The 21,719-nt window shown below is 37.4% G+C and overlaps 1 protein-coding gene across 11 annotated transcripts in view; it reads left to right on the top strand.

Moving 5' to 3' along the window:
* LOC593178 (histone deacetylase 4) overlaps nt 1–21,719 on the top strand; it is an 83,976-nt gene that overhangs the window by 26,638 nt on the left and 35,619 nt on the right. For 3 of the 11 annotated variants that reach the window (XR_004065037.1, XM_011662238.2, XM_011662236.2), the window contains exons 1-3: nt 7,172–9,879; nt 15,037–15,102; nt 16,076–16,293. Coding sequence is in view for 10 of the 11 variants with exons in the window: in XM_011662238.2 (XP_011660540.1) it covers nt 9,747–9,879; nt 15,037–15,102; nt 16,076–16,293 (417 nt within the window). In the remaining variant the exon portion in view is untranslated. Of the gene's footprint in view, nt 1–7,159; nt 9,880–15,036; nt 15,103–16,075; nt 16,294–21,719 lie in introns of those variants that run through there. The other 8 variants (XM_011662239.2, XM_011662240.2, XM_011662242.2 and 5 more) reach the window with 5 other exon arrangements.

Here is a 21,719-nt window from a genome sequence, read left to right as displayed (position 1 = left end):
TTGATAATATGAAGAATTAAAAAAAAGGATAGTATGAGATCTTTTTATGCCTCCGCCACCGAAGGTGGTGCCGGAGGCATCATGTTTTCGGGTTGTCCGTCCGTACGTCCGTACGTCCGTCCGTCCGTACGTCCGTCCGTCCGTACGTCCGTCCGTACGTCCGTCCCGTTTGACCGTTATCACAATATCTCAAGAACCATTTAAGATTTAAACTTAAGACTCGGGAATAGTATTTATCACCATAGGAAGACGATCTGATTAGATTTTGGAGTACGTAGGTCAAAGGTCACAGGTCACAGAGGTCAACTTATGAAATTCCTTGTATTGAGTTTGTTAGCGCGATATCTCAAGAACCATTTGAGATTTAAACTTCAAACTTAAGGATAGTATGTATCACCATAGGAAGACGATCTGATTAGATTTTGGAGCACGTATGTCAAAGGTCAAGGGTCACAGAGGTCAACTTATGAAATTCCATATATTGAGATTGTTATCATGATATCTCAAGAACCACTGGAGATTTAAACTTCAAACTTAGTGATAGTGTGTATCACTATAGGAAAACAATCTGATTAGATTTTGGAGCACGTAGGTCAAAGGTCAAGGGTCACAGAGGTCAACTTATGAAATTCCATACATTGAGATTGTTATCATGATATCTCAAGAACCACTGGAGATGTAAAAACTTCAAACTTAATGATAGTGTGTATCACCATAGGAAGACAATCTGATTAGATTTTGGAGCACGTAGGTCAAAGGTCAAAGGCCACAGCGCACATTATGAATGCAAAAACAGCTTGTGATCGCGTTATCTCAAGAACCGATTGATGGATTCATGCCAAAATTAGGTCATGTTTGTTACTTGCAGAGCCAATGAACTGAGTAGATTCTTGGTTCATAAGGTCAAAGGTCAAAGGTCATGGGCCCATTATGTATGCAAAAATAGCTTGTGAACGCATTCTCATTAGAACTGACAGATGGATTACTATTTAACTCAGAACATCTTGCAGAGCCAATGAACTGAGTAGATTTTATGGTCATGAGGTCAAAGATCAAAGGGTCATATATGTATATGAGAAATTGCTTGTAATCACAATATTCTGAGAACCTGTCAATGGATTACCATTGAACGTGAATTCAATTTTTTTTTTCTGTTTTGGTTTGTAAAATTGCTCTATAACGGAGGCATCATTTTCGACTGCGCGCAGTCGAATTCCATCTAGTTTTTTCATGCAGTGTGCGTTTTCTTTTTTTCTTATTGATTAAAAGGTTGAATTTTTGATTTTTTTTTTCTGTGTGAGCTTAGGGAGAGGGAGGACAAGCCAAGTTGTACATCCTGTAGCGCTGTAGCTTGCCAAGGATGACGTAGGCTAAACCTCTACTCAATAAGGAGAAGAAATTGAAGGCTTCCTGTTTTTTGCGCAATGACTGTATTTCATGGTGGCTGGGTTGTTTCTAAATAAAGAGCACAACCCGAGCACTGCGGTTATTTTGGTAGCAGACAGCTTGTAGTGATCAGTCTCTCTCTGCTAGCTAGCATAAGAAGCAGTTTCATGTCATGAGTGCATGGAGGTCTCCTGAGGATGGTGGACATTGCAAGTTAAGGAAAGATAGACACTAATTTTAGGGATCAATTTAGGATCCCGTTCAAACAAATTACTACAAATTTAGCACAGATTTTATGGTAAATTGATGCACAAATCATGTTTTTGTAGATCATGTCTTAGCTATACTAGTCTAAGGCCCCTCCCTCCCTCCCTAGTAGGCAAAGTATGCCCCATTTTATTTCATTTTATAGAGCAACCTCAATGTTTCTTACATCTTGCATTGAAAGCTAGGTGCATAAGGTCCTACATGATGGTTTGGTTTCTTCACTAAAGAGAAATCAATCAGGATTCAGTCATGTACAGCAGTGGAAACAGAAACATGGAAGTTGTGAATATTTAGGTCTAAGAAGCTCTGCAAAATTGAGTAAGGAAAAAAACCTTATTCACACTTTTCTGTGACCAAAACCCCAAAGAGCTCTGGTGAGTACCGGTATGAATAAAAAAAGATTCCCCCTCCCTATATGCTAATGCACAGAGGGAGGGGGGGGGGGGGGGGGGGGTAAGGATATTCTTTGCTGAAGGTACTTAAAAGTTTCTTGTGATGGTTAGAGATGGGTGCGGTTGTCATGTTACAAAGCAAACAGATGGGAAGAGGAGAATTAAGGCACCTGGACCTTGTCCAAGATCTATCTGCACTATTTCAAAGTGCATTTGTGTTGATGCTCCATAGCTTTGACACACATTTACCCATTGTACATTACATTTAGGTTTGTAGCACTGTAGTTAATCAAGATTCATGCAGCTACATGTACATGAAGGTACTTTTACATGTAGGCAAGGCTCTACTCAACAAAAAACAAAACAAAAGCACAACAAAATATAATGTCTTTCTGTATTAAGCGCATCATATGTGTATTTTGAGTGGTTTTAGTATGAACAGTGACGTGAAGACTGAAGAAGTGACATGTTTTCACACGGCTTCATATTTTGAAAGTCCAGCTACACCAGTGCTATTTGTCTTTCATGTAGAAAGGGGCAGTGATTGGGGAGGGAAGGGGGAGGGGAGGGGGAGGGGGAGGGGAGGGGGAGGGGGGGGGGGGGGGGGGGGGGGAGGGGGGAGGGGAGGCGGGGGGGGGGGGGAGATTGGGGCAAGATTGTCTTTGTTGTTTCCTTTTGACGGCCATTTGTAGGGCTGTAATTGTTGTAACATTTGTGATTTAGGATTTTATGAAGGAAAAATAAGAAATTGCCATAGAAAGAACGACAAGAAAAATGAAAAGATGAAAGGAAAAGACAGATCATGGTATAGGGGTTTATAGTGAGAGACATATTCCAGAAAGGCAGTGAAGTAACTTCTTTGATGAAGTACAATGTGTCTTCCAGCTTTCCTTTGTTGTTCTTGATAAGATTACATCAGTATATCTGTATGGGATGAGATGGTGATATTCCATTGGTGTTTTCAAACTTTTTGAGCTTAATGAATTAGAATCAATAACTAATTATGTGTTTTCCTGGAGCTCCTACTTGTATTGTGAAGAGGGATTGTAACAAAATTAATTGTGTGAATTGACTCATTGAGGCCTCAGACTTTACATTACATAATCACCAACTGTAGTATTGATTGTAGCACAGTTTGTTATTTCAGTCAGCATTAAACATTGCATAATAGAGCCAGAAGGGCATGAACTCAGGTTTCAAACCCTTCAGGTTCCAAACAGACAATTTGATATAAATCGATGTATAAAAACATGTTTACTGGCAGTTTTTCATCAAGAACATCTGAAATGGAACTTTCACCTTCTTTATTTGTAAAATTCATCAAAAAGTGTGATTGCTATACAGTTGGAATGCCTCCATGCTTTATTCAGCTACATGTACCGTATGTGTATTTTCTCACACAGTTTTCTCAGAATCTACAGGATCATATCAAATCATTTATCTATAGATTCCAATATAATCCAGTATTTGGTGTAGCACCTTTTCCGGGCAGTAACAGAATCTTTCATATTTGCTGAATGCCAGAAAGGCTTTGGGAATTGTAGGGTTACTTCTTGTAATGGCCAAAATTAAACTGATTGAATCTTTGCGCAGCATAAAACATACGACCATTTGGTACAATGGTCTGAAAAATCAGAATATTAATTACTGGCTCTATAGCTCCTAAGTCGATTCGACAACTAATAAAGTCGTTATTTTCCCACTTAAAGACATATTAAAGCCCCCCCTTTTTTTAGGGAAGTTCTAAATTAGTATTGTCTTTCAAATGCCGTTGGAATTTAACCTTTTCATTTTTGGGGCCTGCAAATGGGACATAGTACCTTTAACAGACAAGGAAATATGGCCAATTAAAAAAATCCATACAATGAATACTGTAAACAAAGGAGAATATGTGATATAATCATGATAATATAAAAACAATGACAAAAATGAGAAGAAAAAAATACACTCCCCCAAAGAGAAGGGCAAAAAGAGAGTGGAAAAAGAGAGATAAAAAAAATCTGTACTTAGATATGACACATACATGTATTTTTTCTTGTGAAAGGATTTTGCTGTATTCATAATTTGACCAAAAGAAAGAGAAATTAGGAGAAAAATAGATCCATTTTACTGATTGTGGGAATATAAATATTTTCTCAATGATATACCACCAATCCTATAAAATGAGGAATACTGCTTATTCTTTAAGCTTTCCAGAACATGCTTTCCTTTTCAAAAGATTCTTAGTACATGTGAATGTCCCCAACCTTGAATGTTCCTCTCAGACTGCAATAACCTTTGGATCAAAGCCCTTTAGTTTGGGAAAGTCCCTCATTACCACCATGTATATGATGCTCTATGTACTGATGTGTATTAGTAGGCTTACAATCATACATGTGATGTATGAGGCAATATTCTAAGAAAGACTGAACAATGGGCATTTTAGATGTTCTTTTAGTTCATTCTCCTTTTGCTACTCAAGAAATAATGTAGGCCTTCATACAGGCAGAGTTATAGGAATAACTGACTTTAAAAATATGAGGTGGGTGTGATGGGAAGTGTACAACTGTACATGTACATAGCAAGTTACATAATACATGTAGGAAGTAATATACATATACTTAATATATATTTTTTTCATTACAGAAATACTATATATTTCATAATGTTTTAAAAAGAGAATTACTTGGAATTAGTGGGATTCATAATGTGTTATTAACTTATGGATCTGACTGTAATGAAAACAGTCTGAAGCCCTAGACTACAGAGAGGAAGCCTTATAAAACAATGGTTTATAATATCCCTCATGTACTGTACAGCAAAGCCTCTGCTTTTTGTACACAGGATTTTATCTGTCATTGGGTATATTTTTAGCTCGATTGTCAATTCACTGATTGTTATCTTGTATTGAGCTGGCATGTTTGGAGCATAAGATAAGGGATATGAGGGAATTTTTTTTTCTCAGGTTTGACAATCATTCATTGTGATAAGACTGCTTTCTATATAAACATAGAACATTCTCTGTTAATGTTATGAGGGCTCATTGTCTTTGGTTTATTCTTATTATGGAATGAAGCATATTTGAGTAAGATATCATGAATATAGATCAATTTGTTTCTCTTTTAAGATACAGTTGTTATTTTTTCTGATGAATTTTTTATTATTCAAAAAGCATATTTTTTCCCCCTCGATTGAAGTTTAGGAAGTACAGTGTATAGCTATTGTAGACATTCATATCTTAAGCTTTGAGCTAAATGTACCTGCGAGCAAGTGAAAAGCTATGAAAGCTAGAATTTGTCATTATAGTCAAACTAATGTTTTATTCCATTTGATCAAAGGATTTAAATTCTTGAAATGTAGTTCCTGACTACATGTACATGTACATGTATGTGTGTGTGTGGTTATTAAAAAATAAAAACAGTAGAACCTACTTTGTACTTGATATCAGATTATATCACCTGTATGGATATTGAGAAAGTTATTCATGCAAACCAATTCTATTCCTGAAATCACCTGCCTGCCTGCCTGCCTGATATTGATATGTGAGCACTGTAAAGCTAACGTAATACCAGTCTGTGTATTGATAGGGTTGAAGCGACCTTTACTCATCCACTATAAGTGTTGCATGGATCCTGTTAGGATCAGTGATGCTGTACATCTACTGTATGTTGACTGGTGAAAAAAGCAACCATGTTCATTCTGCATTATAGATGAAGCATCTTGTCCATTAGTGTTCTTGCATAATGTACATATCAATTGAATTTCTGATTGATATTGATGACACAGATTTAAACAGATATGGGACCTGATTATAAATGAACAGGTACATGTAGGAAAGTGTCATGTTAAGTAAGAACAGGTAACCAAGGCATATTGTAATCCCTGTAGTGATTAGTAATTAAAGGTGATTTATAGATCTCTAAAATCAGTAAAAAATCATTTAGTTATGTGCTTAAAAGGCAGGAACCAGAAACATGATAAAACTACAGGCTCTTTCCTCAACTACTCAGGCATTCAATGTATGTGCTTGAGACATTGTAGATGTTTAAAGGTAATATAAAGTTTTGGGAATTTGGGAAATTGGGTGGATAGTGATTCTTTACAATTTTGATATATTTGGATGCCCCTGTGGATATATTATAAGCACTAGAAAATTCAGCCCCTAAAACACTTTTGCTTTCGAGGAAAATTAAATATATAAAAATTTACCAGAGCTACTGGTAAATTTTGATAAATTTCAAATAGCGCCTATGGCCAGACGATGGTACACAATCTCAGAATATGTAGTTGTGATATATAATTTCCAAACGGGAATAGCTAATCGGTCAATTTTAGTAAAGAAATATTGTTTTATAGCTTAATTAATATCTTGACCTTGAGAGGGAGCTATACAAAGAGTTTATTATTTACAATTTCATTACTTTAGACTCCATTTCAACCGCGACAACTGAATATTGTAGGATTGCATATGCTTGCAATATGTTCATTTGAACCAAATTCATGACCCCACACCCAAACTTTGTATTACCTTTAAGGCTCGGAATCCCAGGATATCATTTTTTGAAAGTAAATTAATAAACATGCTGGTTTTGTTGTCTCCCTTCTTTGATGTAGACTAATGTACAGTATGCATGTACAAAGCAGGTCAGGGTGACGATCCATGCATGCATGACCATGACCATTATTATGACAAATAATGTCCTTGACTAACACTAACATATATATGAAGGCAAATTGTATTCTATAAACACAAACTATTATCATGTGCTACATGTCTTTAACTAACTCTGAACTACTTGTAGTTTGGAACTGAAAGATAGCTAATATTTTAGGGTTAATAGAATCATGAGCTTGTTTAAAAAGTTTCCTCGAGAAATAAGACATGAGTGAGATATGTTTTTAAATTGTGAAAATAGAAAAGGACAACTCGATAGGATTAGGCCTTTTACATGTATTTTCTTTATAAAAACTACTTTTAGCTCTAGCTCATAAGGGGCAAAATATGCTTCCCATGCATTGAATAGGTTGCTTTGTATAGTATTTTCTTTAATGCAGAGCTATGTCCTCAGTGTTTTCATTATTAAAATATATTTATCTAGACTCAGCGACTCATTCAATATTATATCACTGGACCAATGTTCCTGTACTTTGAATGAAACCAGTTCTTTGAATGGAAAGAGTTGATGAGTGAGCTACAATGGATGAGAGAAGGGTGTATGATCAATGTCTCCAATTCATTGTGTATCAGATACATGCACTAGGCCTGACTAACTTACATGCATACAATAGCACTATAGCTTGAGGGTTTATTGAAAGCACCACTTTGTTATCTATTGTTTTGTAGTGAATAGCTGACCTGTTCCTTTACAGCGCATATCCTTTCATTAGCAGGGGGTTATAAATAGACTCTCATACGTCAAAGGGTTTGATCCATGAACCCCCAAGCAATCACCTCAATGCATGACTAAGAAAATTAATCAATAGCTTTTTTTTCAGGAGAGGGTGGCCATTCCTTCATTTTAATACCATACACAGAAAATCTAGAAATAAGACCGACATATTAATGCAATGTAATGATAACCGATGTAAAGGCCTAGATGTACATTTGCTTTTATCGTGGTCTACAAAGATTACGTGTGGACTGACATGTACATGTAGCCAACACAATACCATGAAGCTTTGGTAAGCTCAAAACAAGCTTGGGAAATCCAACCAATTATGAAAAAGCAACTTATTGAAAAAAAAGCCAAGCATCTCGTTATTTTTCTTATTTACTCATATGGCACTACTGTATAAAGGTGAAGTTTGTTTTGTGCCCTATTGTTGTTTGGCATATTGCCAGTTCTGATACATGTCAACATGTGTATAAACCTACATGGGAAGTAGACTACTGGTAAGACTGAGATCTTTCTCGCATTCTCCTTTGTGTTTCAATGCAGGTCTTTTCAAAGAGGATGTTTGTATTGTGATGTCATAATCGCCCTACTTTCTTGAACTTGATATGTGTTTCATTACACTACAGTATCGTTATGTGATACCCTTTTTTCCCATGATATATGTCATGAATGATAGAATGACAACAACATGAGAGAATATGATAGAAGAAAAATTGAAGAATAACACAAGGAAAAGTAGAAGGAGAAGAGGATTGATAACAAAGATTATCAAGAAGAAAGAAAGAGAGATAAAATGATAGGAGACCAAATGACTTGAGGAAAGATAGACAGAAAAGGATAACATGATAGAAACAAAAAATAGCATAGGACAAATAGAAAGAGAAGATTATAGAAGGATAAAGATAAAGGAAATAAAAGAAAAAAAAGAGTAAGCAAAATGAGAAAAATGAAAGGAAATAGCCTAAGGAAAGGATAACACAACAAAAGATTTGTTTAGATGCAGTTGCAATGAGAAAAAGCAATGACAATCAGGCCTGCAATACATACAATGGATTCCACTGAAAATGACCTGTGCTGTCATAGCTACGGGAAGAATTCCTGTTTTTTTATGGCATCACAGATCTCTCATAGCCTGGTAAAAGTTGGGATGAGTTTAAAGACAAATGAACCATACCTCTGGAGCTGTCCTTTGGATCAACCTAGCGTAGACCAGTCCAATTAAGTGAGTGAGAATGGGGTCTATGTTGTCATTAGTCGGAGACAGGTTAATTTGAATTTGAATGTATTTGCTTTTTGAATGTATTTCCTTTTGAATGTATTTCCTGTAGCCGCCATGGGGCCATTTAATTTACAGGTTGGTATCCAACTAATTTGTGAGATAATAGTTCTCATATTTTAGTAAGGAATATTCTGGAGGAATTGTTCACAATTGTAGTGCTGGATGCCTGAAGCCATTGTTTAGTTATGATTGTACTTTGGAGTGTTTTTTCCTGAGTGAGTAGAGCCCTCTGACGTCAAACTTTTTATGTCATCTTTGTGTGTGTGTGTGTGTGTGTGTGTGGCTTGTGATGTTATGCATGCTGGCTGGCATGCAGTGTGTGTGTTGGAGTGCAAGCTGGTCACAGACCGAGTATAAGGCCTGGTGATAGCGACATCACCTAACTCATTTAGTCCCTGCTAGCTGGGTTTGTAGCAAGCAAGGAGGTGCACCGCCTCCTGTGCGGTACTTTCTGTTGATGTATACATTCAGTAGACTGCGTTTCATTCCAACGAGCAACAGGGTTATGCGTAATTCATTTGTTTGGTATATATTTCTTCATATGACATGACATGATATGGCGCTCTAGCTGTGTTTTGTTTTTTGTTTTTGTTTTCCTCTTTCAACAATGGATAAGTGAATGAATGTTTCCTTCACTTGAAATCACTGCACATGATTTTGATGTGATTTGTATCAACTTTTCATATTCAAACCAAAGTGAGATATTGACTGTCATGTTCACTTTGCATCATCGTTACTATCATCACAAGTCGGATGGTAGTTCACTGTGATGCCTTGCAAACTACGTCACTTGATTGAGCATCGTTACTATCACAAGTCGGATGGTAGTTCACTGTGATGCCTTGCAAACTACGTCACTTGATTGAGCACTGATGTCAGGTTTGTTGGAGCCACAGTGAACTTGTGATTCAATCATCTTTGTGTAGTAATAACTGAGCGTAAAACTTCAGCACACTTTCTGTGAGACTTACATCGTTCTAAAAAGCAAATCTCAAATCTCTGGGGATATTTTCTTCTTGTCATTGGAATTGAGCAAAGCTGTTATAAATGCCAACAGACACTGAATTGAACCCAACGCAGTCATCCTCCCTATCATCAACTATGACTGCAGCAGCTAAGTCTGCTCTTCTCTATTCATCCCCAAAGTTTAGGGGTGCATCATGGGGCCAAGGCATGTCAGGTAAGTCTGTCATTGTACCAACCCGGCCCGATCAATAGGTTTTGTGGTCTAGAGCTACAGTATAGGCAATGATAGGCCTAGATATGCGTGCCTATATACTGATAGGCTAAAACTTATTTTGGGTGGGTCAATATATGATATGAATCTGTGAGAACAAACTTCATGTACATCTAAGAATATAGCCCAAATCCAAACTACATGTCCAGAAAATATATAACTTTGAATAGTTCTGGAGAAATGAAACTAATAGATTGGCAGTATAAGAGCAAATTACATGCAGCCAGGGGTGGCGATCCTGGAGGGGGGGGGGGGGGGAATCTTCTCCCCCCAGAAAATTTGAAAAAGTGCACAAAAAAAAAGTATAGCAAATACTGACTGGAACATAGTTTTAGGCCCTGGAGGCCCCAAGAGTGCAGCGTTCATGCAAAAATCTTCTCGCTCGGTTGCTACGCCCCCTACGCTCCCTCGCATAATATCCTTCAGAACATACAAGTAAATGTTGTAGAAAATCTGTATTTCGTTGGTATCACCGTGATACCAATGGAATACAGATTTTCCCTCGCATTTCGTCCCCCCGGTCATGAAAAGAATTTGCCGCCATAGTGGCCGTAGTGGCCGTAGTGGCCATTTGGCCTACATGTACATGTATGTCTGCCCAGTCATGATGTTCATAAAGCATGATCTTCATGTGAAAAGAGCCGAAAGAGAAGGGGGACTTGTTCAAGGTTATGTACATGTGCAGACGCAAATAAATTTGAGATCATGCCAACTTGTAGTTGAATTGATTGCTCGCCAAGCTTGTTGTGTAACACTTTCAATACTCGTTGTTTTGGGCCCATGTGATCCCTAGTTGATGGTAGTTGATCATTGTTTATGGTTATGGTGGATACATCGCTGGACTGTCGATCGCAAGGTCCGCGGTTCCAGTCCTGCCACCGCACTAATGTCCTTTGGCAAGACATTGATCTACATTTGCAACACTCAACCCAGGTGATGTAAATGACTACCTTGCAGGAATTAATTCCTTGAAATACTAGAGTACCGTAATGGCTGCCTTCCTAAAGCCAGGGTAAGAATCAGGAGGCCTTGAGTGTCGAGTCTAACAGAAACAAGCGCTATATGAGAACCCAATATTTACTATTATTATTGTTATAACTTTGAGGTTTTGCAAACTTGAATTTTAAAACTACGGACGAACACTCTTGTGTGAGTCAGTGTGAGCATAGCTATTATTATATGCGATACCTCAGTTGGTAGAGCAGTGGTCTCGTAATGAGGTGACCCGGGTTCAAAACCAAGTCGATGCGCTAGTGCCCTTTGGTAAGACATTAATCCTCATTACCTTGGTCCCTCGGAGTGGACCTTAAGTCGTCGGACCTCTGGTTGCTTACTAACAAGCATTCATGCTCTCTTAGCAGTCAGCTAAAATAACCAACCAACCACCATTCCAGTACAGATTGGACTTATCTCTTCGTTTACAAGATTCATTGGCATTCATCCCTGGCTTGAGGACTATACTATTAAAAGCATGAATTGTTTTGGTTAACTTGACTGGGCAGGTCAGAAAGATGGCTTGAATTTCACATTTTACATGAGTTGAAATATCATACCTCACTTCATTTACCAATAAAATTGAAAGAAAATATTTCAATGAATATCTATCAATGAATTCCGGTTTGTAAAGTCCATTTTGCTTTCAAAATCTGTGGGTGTTATACTCCTTAAACATTTTCATGATCATGATCTCATCTACATATTTGATTATTACTTGCCCAGGGCATTTTGGTTCAGAACTTCAGGTAATGTAGGTTATTAAACAGGTTACATACTGTACATGTACATGTATGAGAACCAACCAGCATCATTGTAAACCATCAGCAGCCCCGCCATTGACCCATTTTCTTGCTTTCTCTCGCTCGCTCGATCATGTCTGAGATATTTAGTTTCTTGACTTGGTCCTCTTCCAAACTGTACGAGTTTGGTTTTGCTTTGACGTCACCATGCAGGGAATGACTTACGAGTGCCAGCGTGTTTTCTGTCACTCTCTCTCTGATTGGTTGACCTTGTGTTGACCTTGTGAACTGTGTTGTGTTGTGCTACACCAAATGTTTTCTCTTCATCAGCCCATACACTTTATACACTTGAACCATATTAAAGGACTTCTGCATTTCTAAGGAAAATATCTTGAAAGTTCATCAAAGCAGTAGAACCACACTTACTTGCTGAAGTCACATGATATAGTCTGCATTGATATAATATGTCTACATACTATGTAAATGTTGGATTGAATATCTTATTGATGGCGTTATCCAGTCATTCCTTATTATCTTTAATAGTGCTCATCTAATAGGCTGTATTGTACAGTATGAAGTCTGATTTGTTTGGTTAGAGAATAGATATAATTTCATCTCTTCAAAATCAGAGTTTAATTTGGAAAACTGTCTGAGAAATATAATTTCTTTATCATTCTGAAAACAAAGTCAACCTTTAATAATTTGCCTCTTGTATCTTATAGAAATGGATTTTAGAACAAGTGAATTCTTTGTGGTGAGTTTGTTGTGTGGGAATTTAGCCACCCTGGAGAGTGGTATTAAAGCCCATGTTTAGTGTTGCTAAGCCACCCAAACCTGTAGTTAGAAATCTTCCTGTACAATGTAGCAAGATTTTAATGATTTTCTGGCACACGTTTCTTTTAATACAGGATCAGCAATTTAATGCTAGATAAGAGCTTTGAAAATGATGTTTGAGTGACTTTATTATAATTACAGTCTTTAACAACCAATAGCCCTTCTTTATACGATATGATAGACATACCGGTAATATTCAGTAGCTGTATTAGACTCTTCGGCTAAATATGATAACAAGTACATGTACATTGTCAACTAGAAAAGATGTATGGTATTGGAATGAAAGTAGCTGGAAGAGGACTATATAGCCTACTCGAAGACACAGAAATCTGTCATGATCTTCTGTATATATCTTCTGTGATGTTGCTTCCTAAATCTTAAATAACTTCATTGTTTTTATTGAACAACAATGTGACTTCACAATTACATAATTTATTAACTTGATTCATGAAATCTCTTTACAAAAGCACAATTGTAAAATCCTGTTTTAATTACTTTAACCTAAGAAGGATATACCGGCAGTGGTCTCATACTCTTTGAGAAACAGATACCTTCTACAGAATAGTTGCTGGTATGATACCAATGTCTTGAGTTACAGAAATATAATGGTGAATGATCTCTATTTCCCCTTTAATGACACTGACAGACTGGTAATAGGTGGCTGGACTCTGTCAAGCTTAAACTGATCTAGCTTGAGAGAAAGCTTGCAGATAGAAAGAGAAAGTAAATGTGCTCTGGAGAAATACAAAAAAGTACCAACCTTAACTGCTATGTTTCCTGCAGTTTTGAGTAGCCTTTTGTTTTTGGACCCCCTGTGATTTTTAGGAACATGGTATTTTCTAGTTCTAATACACACAGATGTAATGAAAGCATACATGTAAGTAAGGTTTTGTTTTTGTTTAGGTAATCCTAAAACTGCAAGCACATGATTTGCATAGGAATCTTACAAGAAACACAACTAATACTTCATTTTTACTGTGTACAACTTGAAATTGGTATTTGGTGTTTATACAGGTCATTTACCCTCCAAAGTCCACTCAAAGACATCAAATGCTTGAATTGAAATTTGCATACAACTGTCTTAACTTAAACTTGTTTATTTACTTTTGGGTTAAGCTGCAAGAAACTTTACCTGAAATTTGCATACAACTGTCTTAACTTTAACTTGTATATTAGTTTTGGGAAAAGCTGCAAGAAATAATGTGTTCCTTTTTTCTCATTTATGTTTGCTGGCTTCCTGGCCAGGTCTACATGTATGTGCATAGACTGTGTCTTGTTTCTATTGTATGTTTGTTAAATGCATAATGTGGAGAAAATGTGCTTTTCAGAAAGTACTCATTAGATGAACACTAATAATGAGGTGAAACTAGCTGCATGATTCAGATAAACAAACTACTACTAAAATATAAAAATAAAAATAAAAAGTTCTAATAAAATTCTAAAAAAACAAAAGACATTCTATGATGTTATTACTGGCATCAAATCTAGACTGAAGTTTGAATCACCATTTTACCGAGAGAAGTAATAATAGGTTTGAATCCGTTTGGAAGCAGGAAGCAAGGCTGTAGTATGTTTTGGATTCTTAGCATGGAGTTCAGTCCTCACCTCCTGGAGAAGTCTTGTAACAGGCCCTTGACCCAGAAATGAAGCACCCTTTACCTCATGGTGTTCAGTGTTTTATTTCTTGAGGCTCTGTGAAAGGGAATTGAATTGTATTGAATGGAAAAGGGTTCCAGGATACATGGGGATAAGAATAAGAGAGAGAGAGAGAGAGAGAGGGGGGGGGGGGGGGTCACTCAATTGGTTACACTATTGCAATTTTTATTCAAAGAGGGTCATGGTTCATTTACACCAGTGGGAAAAAGAGGAACACATACAATTGGCATATATGATGAAAGGGTCATACACAAAATGAAACATTCTATAAAATCATGATGGTAGAAGTAGGTTGGGGCAACAAGAAAAGGCAGTAGCAATTAATGCCCTGAATTCTGATTTTCATATTAAAGGCTTTGTGAGAAGGAAATGAATCTTATTGATAAAGGAATCAGATTCCAGGAGACAACCTTTGATGGAGTATCTTCTTGAAGAATGGCTAATAATGAGATCTTCATTTTATCTGAATGATGACAAAAAGAACATGTTCAAATCAAGGATGGGGCATTGTAATGGGTTAGGAGGAGGAGGAGGATGGAGCTATATATTAAGTTCATTTTACAGGCTTTAAACTGAAATGGAATTCTGAGCCCTTCCTAGTTTTATTTTATCCAACTCCTATGAAATCATGAAGGTCAGAGTAACACTAATAGGGTTGATTTTCTAGTCAAGATCACAAACTGGTGTGACTTGTCTGCATATATATGCAGATGTGGCATGACATTCAAATATGTAAAAATGATTAATAATGAGTAAACCTTTTCTTTCACAGGTACAGCGGAATCAATGTCTGATTATGAGAGATACAGCCCTGATATTTAGGGCAGATATTAGCAGGTTTTTATATAATTCATTTCATTTTGTCATTTTACAGAAGCTGTTGGTCCCGGTTCTGAGGCAGTCAACATCACAAGCCAGATCAGCAACATGCACCTTAAAGGTAATTCATATTTACACTTCATTTTAAAATGTTGATTGAATTTTAAAAGGGTGCTGTGAATAGGTGAAGGAATATAAAATGAGGTATGAGATTACACATATGACTATGCAGAATTATCATAGGTTTAACAAATGATATAATATTTTACTGGCTGATTAACAACCATGATTTGTACATTTTTGGGGGAATATAAACCAAATTTTATTTAAACCACAGGAATTGATAAGTTTGTTTTACCGTAAATCTCCGTGTATAAGGCGCACTTTTTTTCCGTTCGGGAAAACTCGAAAGTCGGGGGTGCGCTTAATACACAGGTACAGGATATTTTGAGTTCTCAAAATGCTACTTTTTAATGGTTTCCGTAGATCTCTGTGTCTCAACATGAATTACATAATGCAAATAAAGAATAGGATCTACTTTTTGAAATTAAACTACGTTCCTAATTTGAAGCTCTCCTGTGTCTCCAGCTCACTCACCTGTATCATGCAGCACACTCACACTGGGGATATCGAATCACCACTCGAAAACTAGCCTGTTTAAATTTCGGTTCGGACTTTGGACTCTGGAGGAAAAATTTACTGTCATCTTTAGTTTTAAAAACAACATTGTTACTATTCTTTTTTACTTTGACTTTTTGACTGTAAAGTCGTAATAAATAAAAGGTCCTTCCCAATTCCCTGCATCATGGCTTTGGTTTCCGAACGGGAGCGCACGCTGAATTGAAATAAGAGCCGATTTAGTTGGTGTCGGCAAAAAAGCCAACCCAAAAGGCTTTTTTTTTTTTTTTTTTTTTTAAATCTCAAAGATAGGGGTGCACCTTATATACAGGTGCGCCTTATACACAGGTGCGCCTTATACACAGGTGCGCCTTATACACAGGTGTGCCTTATACACAGAGATTTACGGTACTTATGAATCATGAGTCTGGTTATTCTATACTTTGAAAGTAATCTTTTTTCTCTGAACATCTTAGGTGATGCTGCTCCTGGTCAGATGCCTAATGCCAGTATTGCTAGTCAGGTCCCTGCTGATCCTGTAGCAACAGATCCAAGAGTTGTGCCACAAGAATGGGTTTCTCTACAACAACAGCAACAGTGGCAGCAACATATGTTGCTTGCTCAGTTCAAGGAGAGACAGGCACAACTAGTCAAACAACACCAGAAACAGCAACAGGAGCTTATCATGGTACGCGTAAGTTAAAAGCCTTTACTATTAAAGATGATGATCAATTGATGAAATGATGCTTTGCTGTACATAAAGACATGAATGAGATAGACCACTTTTGATACTTGAAGAGGTTCATCCCATTCATAGAGTTGATTGCTTCATTTTCATTTTTCATTTCCAGATGAGGGCACTCTTGAATAATTACTCTGGTTGCATTGACAATGAACATATGTGTGCTTTTTTTTTTTTATGTATACACCAATAGAGTGGGTGCTCTACTAATACACCTTAGGACAAGCTGGCAGAAGAGCTCCCCTAAAGCTTCCTCAATTCATGTGCTGTTCTTCAAACAATACTCTTAGCAATGGTAATCTGTCATGATAGATCTCTCATTCAAGGTTTGAGAATGACGTCTTCAAAGTCTTACAGTTACAGTAGGCTGGCTCCATAATGCAGTCATACTGACAAGACTGACACAAGACTAACAATAGAGTAAACAAAATAATATGTAACCTATAATGGCCAAAAATTAATTGGTTTAATTGGTTTAGAGTTGTTTGGCTTGAGGTACACACAGTACAAAGTTTATAATTACTAGTGTTGGATACATTCCCATGTCAGTTCAAACTCAATTATAGGTTTCTAGACAGAACTGTAGACATTTTGTGAATGCATCTATAGGCTCACTCTGACACGCCACCTGTTTGGCTTACTAAAGCAATGAGACTTGACAGGCGAAGGGTCACAATAAAAACTACATTTATGTCAAAGTTCATTGTACTATGATACTGTGAGAGTAACATTCATGTTGGAGTGATCTCCTGGATCGTTATGTTAGGCAGTGGAGTGTGTTGAAATATGAAGAATTCTTCTCTTTGATAGCATTGTGATTACTTTTGAGAGCCAGACTGTAGAATTCACTGCGTTGGCTGGTTTGCTGTGCACATGACTTTGATGATAAGAGTGTATAGAGCATACTGTACGCAATCATTGTGTGTGCTAACATACGTGATAAAGCCAGGGCCAAGGCAGCCTTGCAAACCAATATCTTGTTATTAGTTGACTGTTCCTCCCTTTCAACCTTGCTTCAAGGCTGCTAATGTGTCATTCAGATGACTTGTTTTGCTCAATAAAGCTATTTTAGTCTGTGATCGTCTTATGACCCAATCTGTTATGTTTATAGTCCTCCTCCATACACCTGTGTCGTATTGCAGAGCTTTGAGTCATATCATACTCTCCTATATCGGAAACATCAAATAAGAATGAAAAGAGCCCCTTCCCCATCTCATAAAGAATGCCAGATAGATTCAATTCAATCAAGGAATATGCTGTTTTGTAATGCTTCGATGGGAGATACAGGTGTTGAATCCTGAAGAAATGGATATTGGAAAGAAAAAACAACAAAAACATTGGGAGTTATCGTAATTCCAGGATGAACAGAAGAATATGTATGAAAGTTTTGAAAAGTACTTTGTCACAGCTGCTCAAGATCATTGGTCATATGGGCCTAGTTAATTGGAGTGATTCTATCACTTTGTTTGGACATGAAATGTATCATACTTTTCTAATTGCAGAAGTAGGACTTATATAACTGACTCGTGTCCAAAGCTAAAAGATATTTTAAAACTTCTAATTACCACATTTTCTTAATTTATTCCACATAAGAAGCATTACTAAGAATTCAGTAATGGTCTTCCCAGTCTTGATTTATATCTTTAACAGGAAGTGATAATTTCAAATACATTGATTGATTGTTTGAATACAATCAATTGAATCCAATAGGCCTACATGAAATGGAAACTGAAACACATGCATCTCATTATTATAGGGCACTTTCAGCCGTCGTTTCTCATGATATTAATTTTCCTTGATGAAAAACATCCAGGTCCTGTATTATTCTATGTTTGTAACCGGGATAGAACCCAAAATAGATTGTCACAGGAAATGTCCACTTGACAATATCCCAGCCTAAGCTTTCTCTCATGTTCATGATGTACTTTACACAAAGGACTTTGAGCTAGCTCTTCCTTCATACTCTACTCTAAAGCTGAACATGTGTTTATGTACAGACATGTATTTTCATAATACCCTGGTATTTTCAAACATCCCATAATGATTAATGAATAATATATGTTTTAAAGTCTTGCCTTCTCTAGGGTGTTTTTTGTGCATTAATCTACACTAATCTTGAAAACATGCAAAGAGATCACAGTATAATACTGGTGAGAAAAAAACAGTGGCATTTATTGGGTAACTTGTTTTCTATGTACCAGTAAATGCACACAACTTAAAACTTGTGTTTGATGCTTGAAATATAGTCTTTGCCTAAAGAGTCAGAGCATTTAAACATTTCTGTTCATTGTTTATTGTATACGTAGTCCAATGATGGGAGGGATACAGTGTATTTGACTGACAGTAGAACGAGGTACATGTAGGTTCCAATCAGGCAAGTTTCTGGAGTCACAGTGATTTAATTGGGTTATATGACTTAATATGATGACTTCATACAAACTGATGAATAAACTAATGTACATGTACATGTAGTATTGTGTACAACAGCCATACCAGATTTGTTTCCCTTTCAATAGATTGAATGATATCTCTAGTTAAATGTTTAAATGTCATCTCCTATGAAAAGGGACAGTCTGCAGGGCTACATGTACAGTACATACAAAGTTATTTTCACCTATAATATTAACTAGCAGGACCCGTGGAAAATCCACGGGATTCTAGGGGGAGGGGGCCAAATAGATAGATAGATAGAGGCCTTTGTGCTATCCAAAAAAAATTAGATTATCTTTATATAGAGAATTTTTATAATATATGCTGTTTGACCATGAATGGCGCATCGAAAAACAAACTATGTCAGATAGGATCTCAATAATTACTATTTATTTGCATTATTATTGTTGTGATTTCAATGTAGTTTCATGAAAAGACTACATTATGCAGAGGCTTGGATTATGATTATGTTGGCATTGTTCACAAAATATGTATAATTATTTTCAAAGTAAAGATTTTATGCGAAAAATCGGACGGTTTGTGCACAAATTGACTCGACTGTGTGTGGGACTGTGAGCGTAGAATCCAGTGAAAATTTTTTTTTCGGGGACTCGATCTATATCAAATTTTGGGAAAATTTTTTGGGGCTACTTTTTTTATCTTTCGGGGGCTCATTTTTCTTTGGCTAATTTTTCATTAATTCATTTAAAGATGCAGTTTGTTTAGTGTAGTAGCGTAATGTTACGTAAAAAAGGCGTACTTTCTGCGTCAAGTTTCTACGCCGAAAGTACGCGAATTTTGTTAAACACATTAAATTGTTTGCGTCCATCTTGCGTACTTTTTTGCGTACCTCAGGGTATAGTAACGTAGGCCAGCGTACTCTCAGCTCAGCGTAGTTGGTACGTAACTCTACTATGGACCCCACGCCAATTAGTGATCGACCTGCCAGTGTCACAAATAAGGCATTAAAAATATGCTCATCTGACCATAATTAAATGCCTAAAACCCCTGAGCTTTCGGGGGTTCAGCCCTTTGTACGACACCACGCCTGCACTCAAATCGCTTTGAGTTACCTGACCCCCCCCCCCATACTTTAAAAATTGATTTGATGCAAGAACTGTATCATACTAAAAGTACTATCATGTTTTTAAACGACCATGACGACCGTCTGATTTTCTTGTGAAAACTTTACTTTGAAAAATGCATGGTTATCGAAATTCAGTATCGAAATTCAGTATACAACTATACATGGCCAGAATAATCACAATCCAAGCCCAGGTTTCATACATCTATTCACGAAACTATATTGAAATCGGGGCAATAATAGCAATTTCAAAGTGTTGTTTAGACTCTCCTCACACCACGGACAGACCTGGCTACTCCGGTCACCGCTACTCCATGCTCACACACTCAGCTCCGACAGCATGCACCGCTGACAGCAGAGCTCAAGTGCCGTGGCAATACACTGTGGACTCAAGGCAGTTTGCAACTGAACTGTCACGTGAAGGCGTACTATCACAGGTCTATTTGCGCTATTCTTGTTGTGATTTCGATGTAGTTTTCATGAAAAGACCAATAAAACAGAAGCTTGGACTATGATTATGTTGGCATAGATCACAGAATTTGTATAAAATATTTTCAGAGTAAAGATTTTACGTGAAAATAGGTCCATGGTTTGCGCCAGTTATCGCAATCGCCTCGACTCGAATCGACTGTGGTGTGTGCATGTGTGTGACCTGAGAGCGTGTAATACACGTACACTGTCGGCGCCTGGCCTACAAAGCATATCCTATAGAAAGACGCATAGCACGGGTAAGCTCAACCCGTTGAGGATACATATTGGCTACATCCCCTCACCCGGGTGAGTCGTCTGTTGATGTGTATTTCTCTTACATGCTACAAAGCGAACCCTATAGCAAGAGGTCTTACTCGGGATACGCCGCAGCTTTTTCAATGAGACTTGCTACACCCGTTGACGTGAGTGGATTCTCGTCCATCGTGTGTCTCTTCGTCTCTCTTTGATAATTAGACAGAGGGCGGGTGCACGCCTTGCCGACTCGCTCTCGCGGGTTCGTCGCCTCCTCGCAATCCACGACGCCCGCCGTGCTCTCGTCCGCCCGTCCTCCCCGGCACCCCGAAACCGCGTTTAACGGCGTGGACGTCGATCGCGGGGTCGACGTGGCACGCGGGTTACGGGAGACAGACCTCGTGGAATTGTGCCGCCCTCCCCGCGCCACGGCGGAGGCGGGCGGGGTCGGGGAAAGACGTTTTTGAGGAACCGTTTTGTACCCGTTTGGACCCCCCGCGGCGATTTTGCGTATTAGTAATATAGATAGAGAAAGAAATTCACCCAGTCTAGAATCAAGCTACAACTGTAATATGAAGTTGGGTTTAAGGGAGGACTGCTAATAAACTTGGTCTAAATAAGTTTCTCAGGATTTCTGTTTTTGAGATCAATGTTTGCTGCCTGTTCTAATTGCCATAGTAAATGAAGTGTTGAGTAGTGATAATGGTTATTTCATTGATGGTTGTTCTATGGTTTTGCCCAGATTGAGGAAATATGGATAATAGATTTATACCAAGATTTTGAGATTGAACTTTATTTTGAAGTAAGCCAGGTATCTCAAAACTTACTGAAATTCTGTAAGAATGTAGGCCTTCATATATTTATGGTAAAATATAGAAATCTACATATTCTTCATTTATGGTAAAAAATATATATCTTCATGCGTACATGGTATGGAGAATTCATCACAATATTTAGAGTATTCAAAAACCCAAGTTCAGAAAGGTTAATAATTTCACATTTTGTTCTACATGTTTGCATTGTTAATAAAATTCAAAATAAGTTCTACACAATTTCCCAGCTTGTCTAATTTGTGTATTCCCCGTCCCCTGAAAACAAATGTATGTCAAGTGTACTTAGTGTTTGGGTTAGATTTATCCAT

Source organism: Strongylocentrotus purpuratus, unplaced genomic scaffold, assembly GCF_000002235.5.
Source record: "Strongylocentrotus purpuratus isolate Spur 01 unplaced genomic scaffold, Spur_5.0 spur5_scaffold_19, whole genome shotgun sequence".
Classification (NCBI taxonomy): Eukaryota; Metazoa; Echinodermata; class Echinoidea; order Camarodonta; family Strongylocentrotidae; genus Strongylocentrotus; species Strongylocentrotus purpuratus.
Note: the sequence above shows the minus strand (reverse complement) of the source record. Positions and strands in the feature narration are given on the sequence as shown.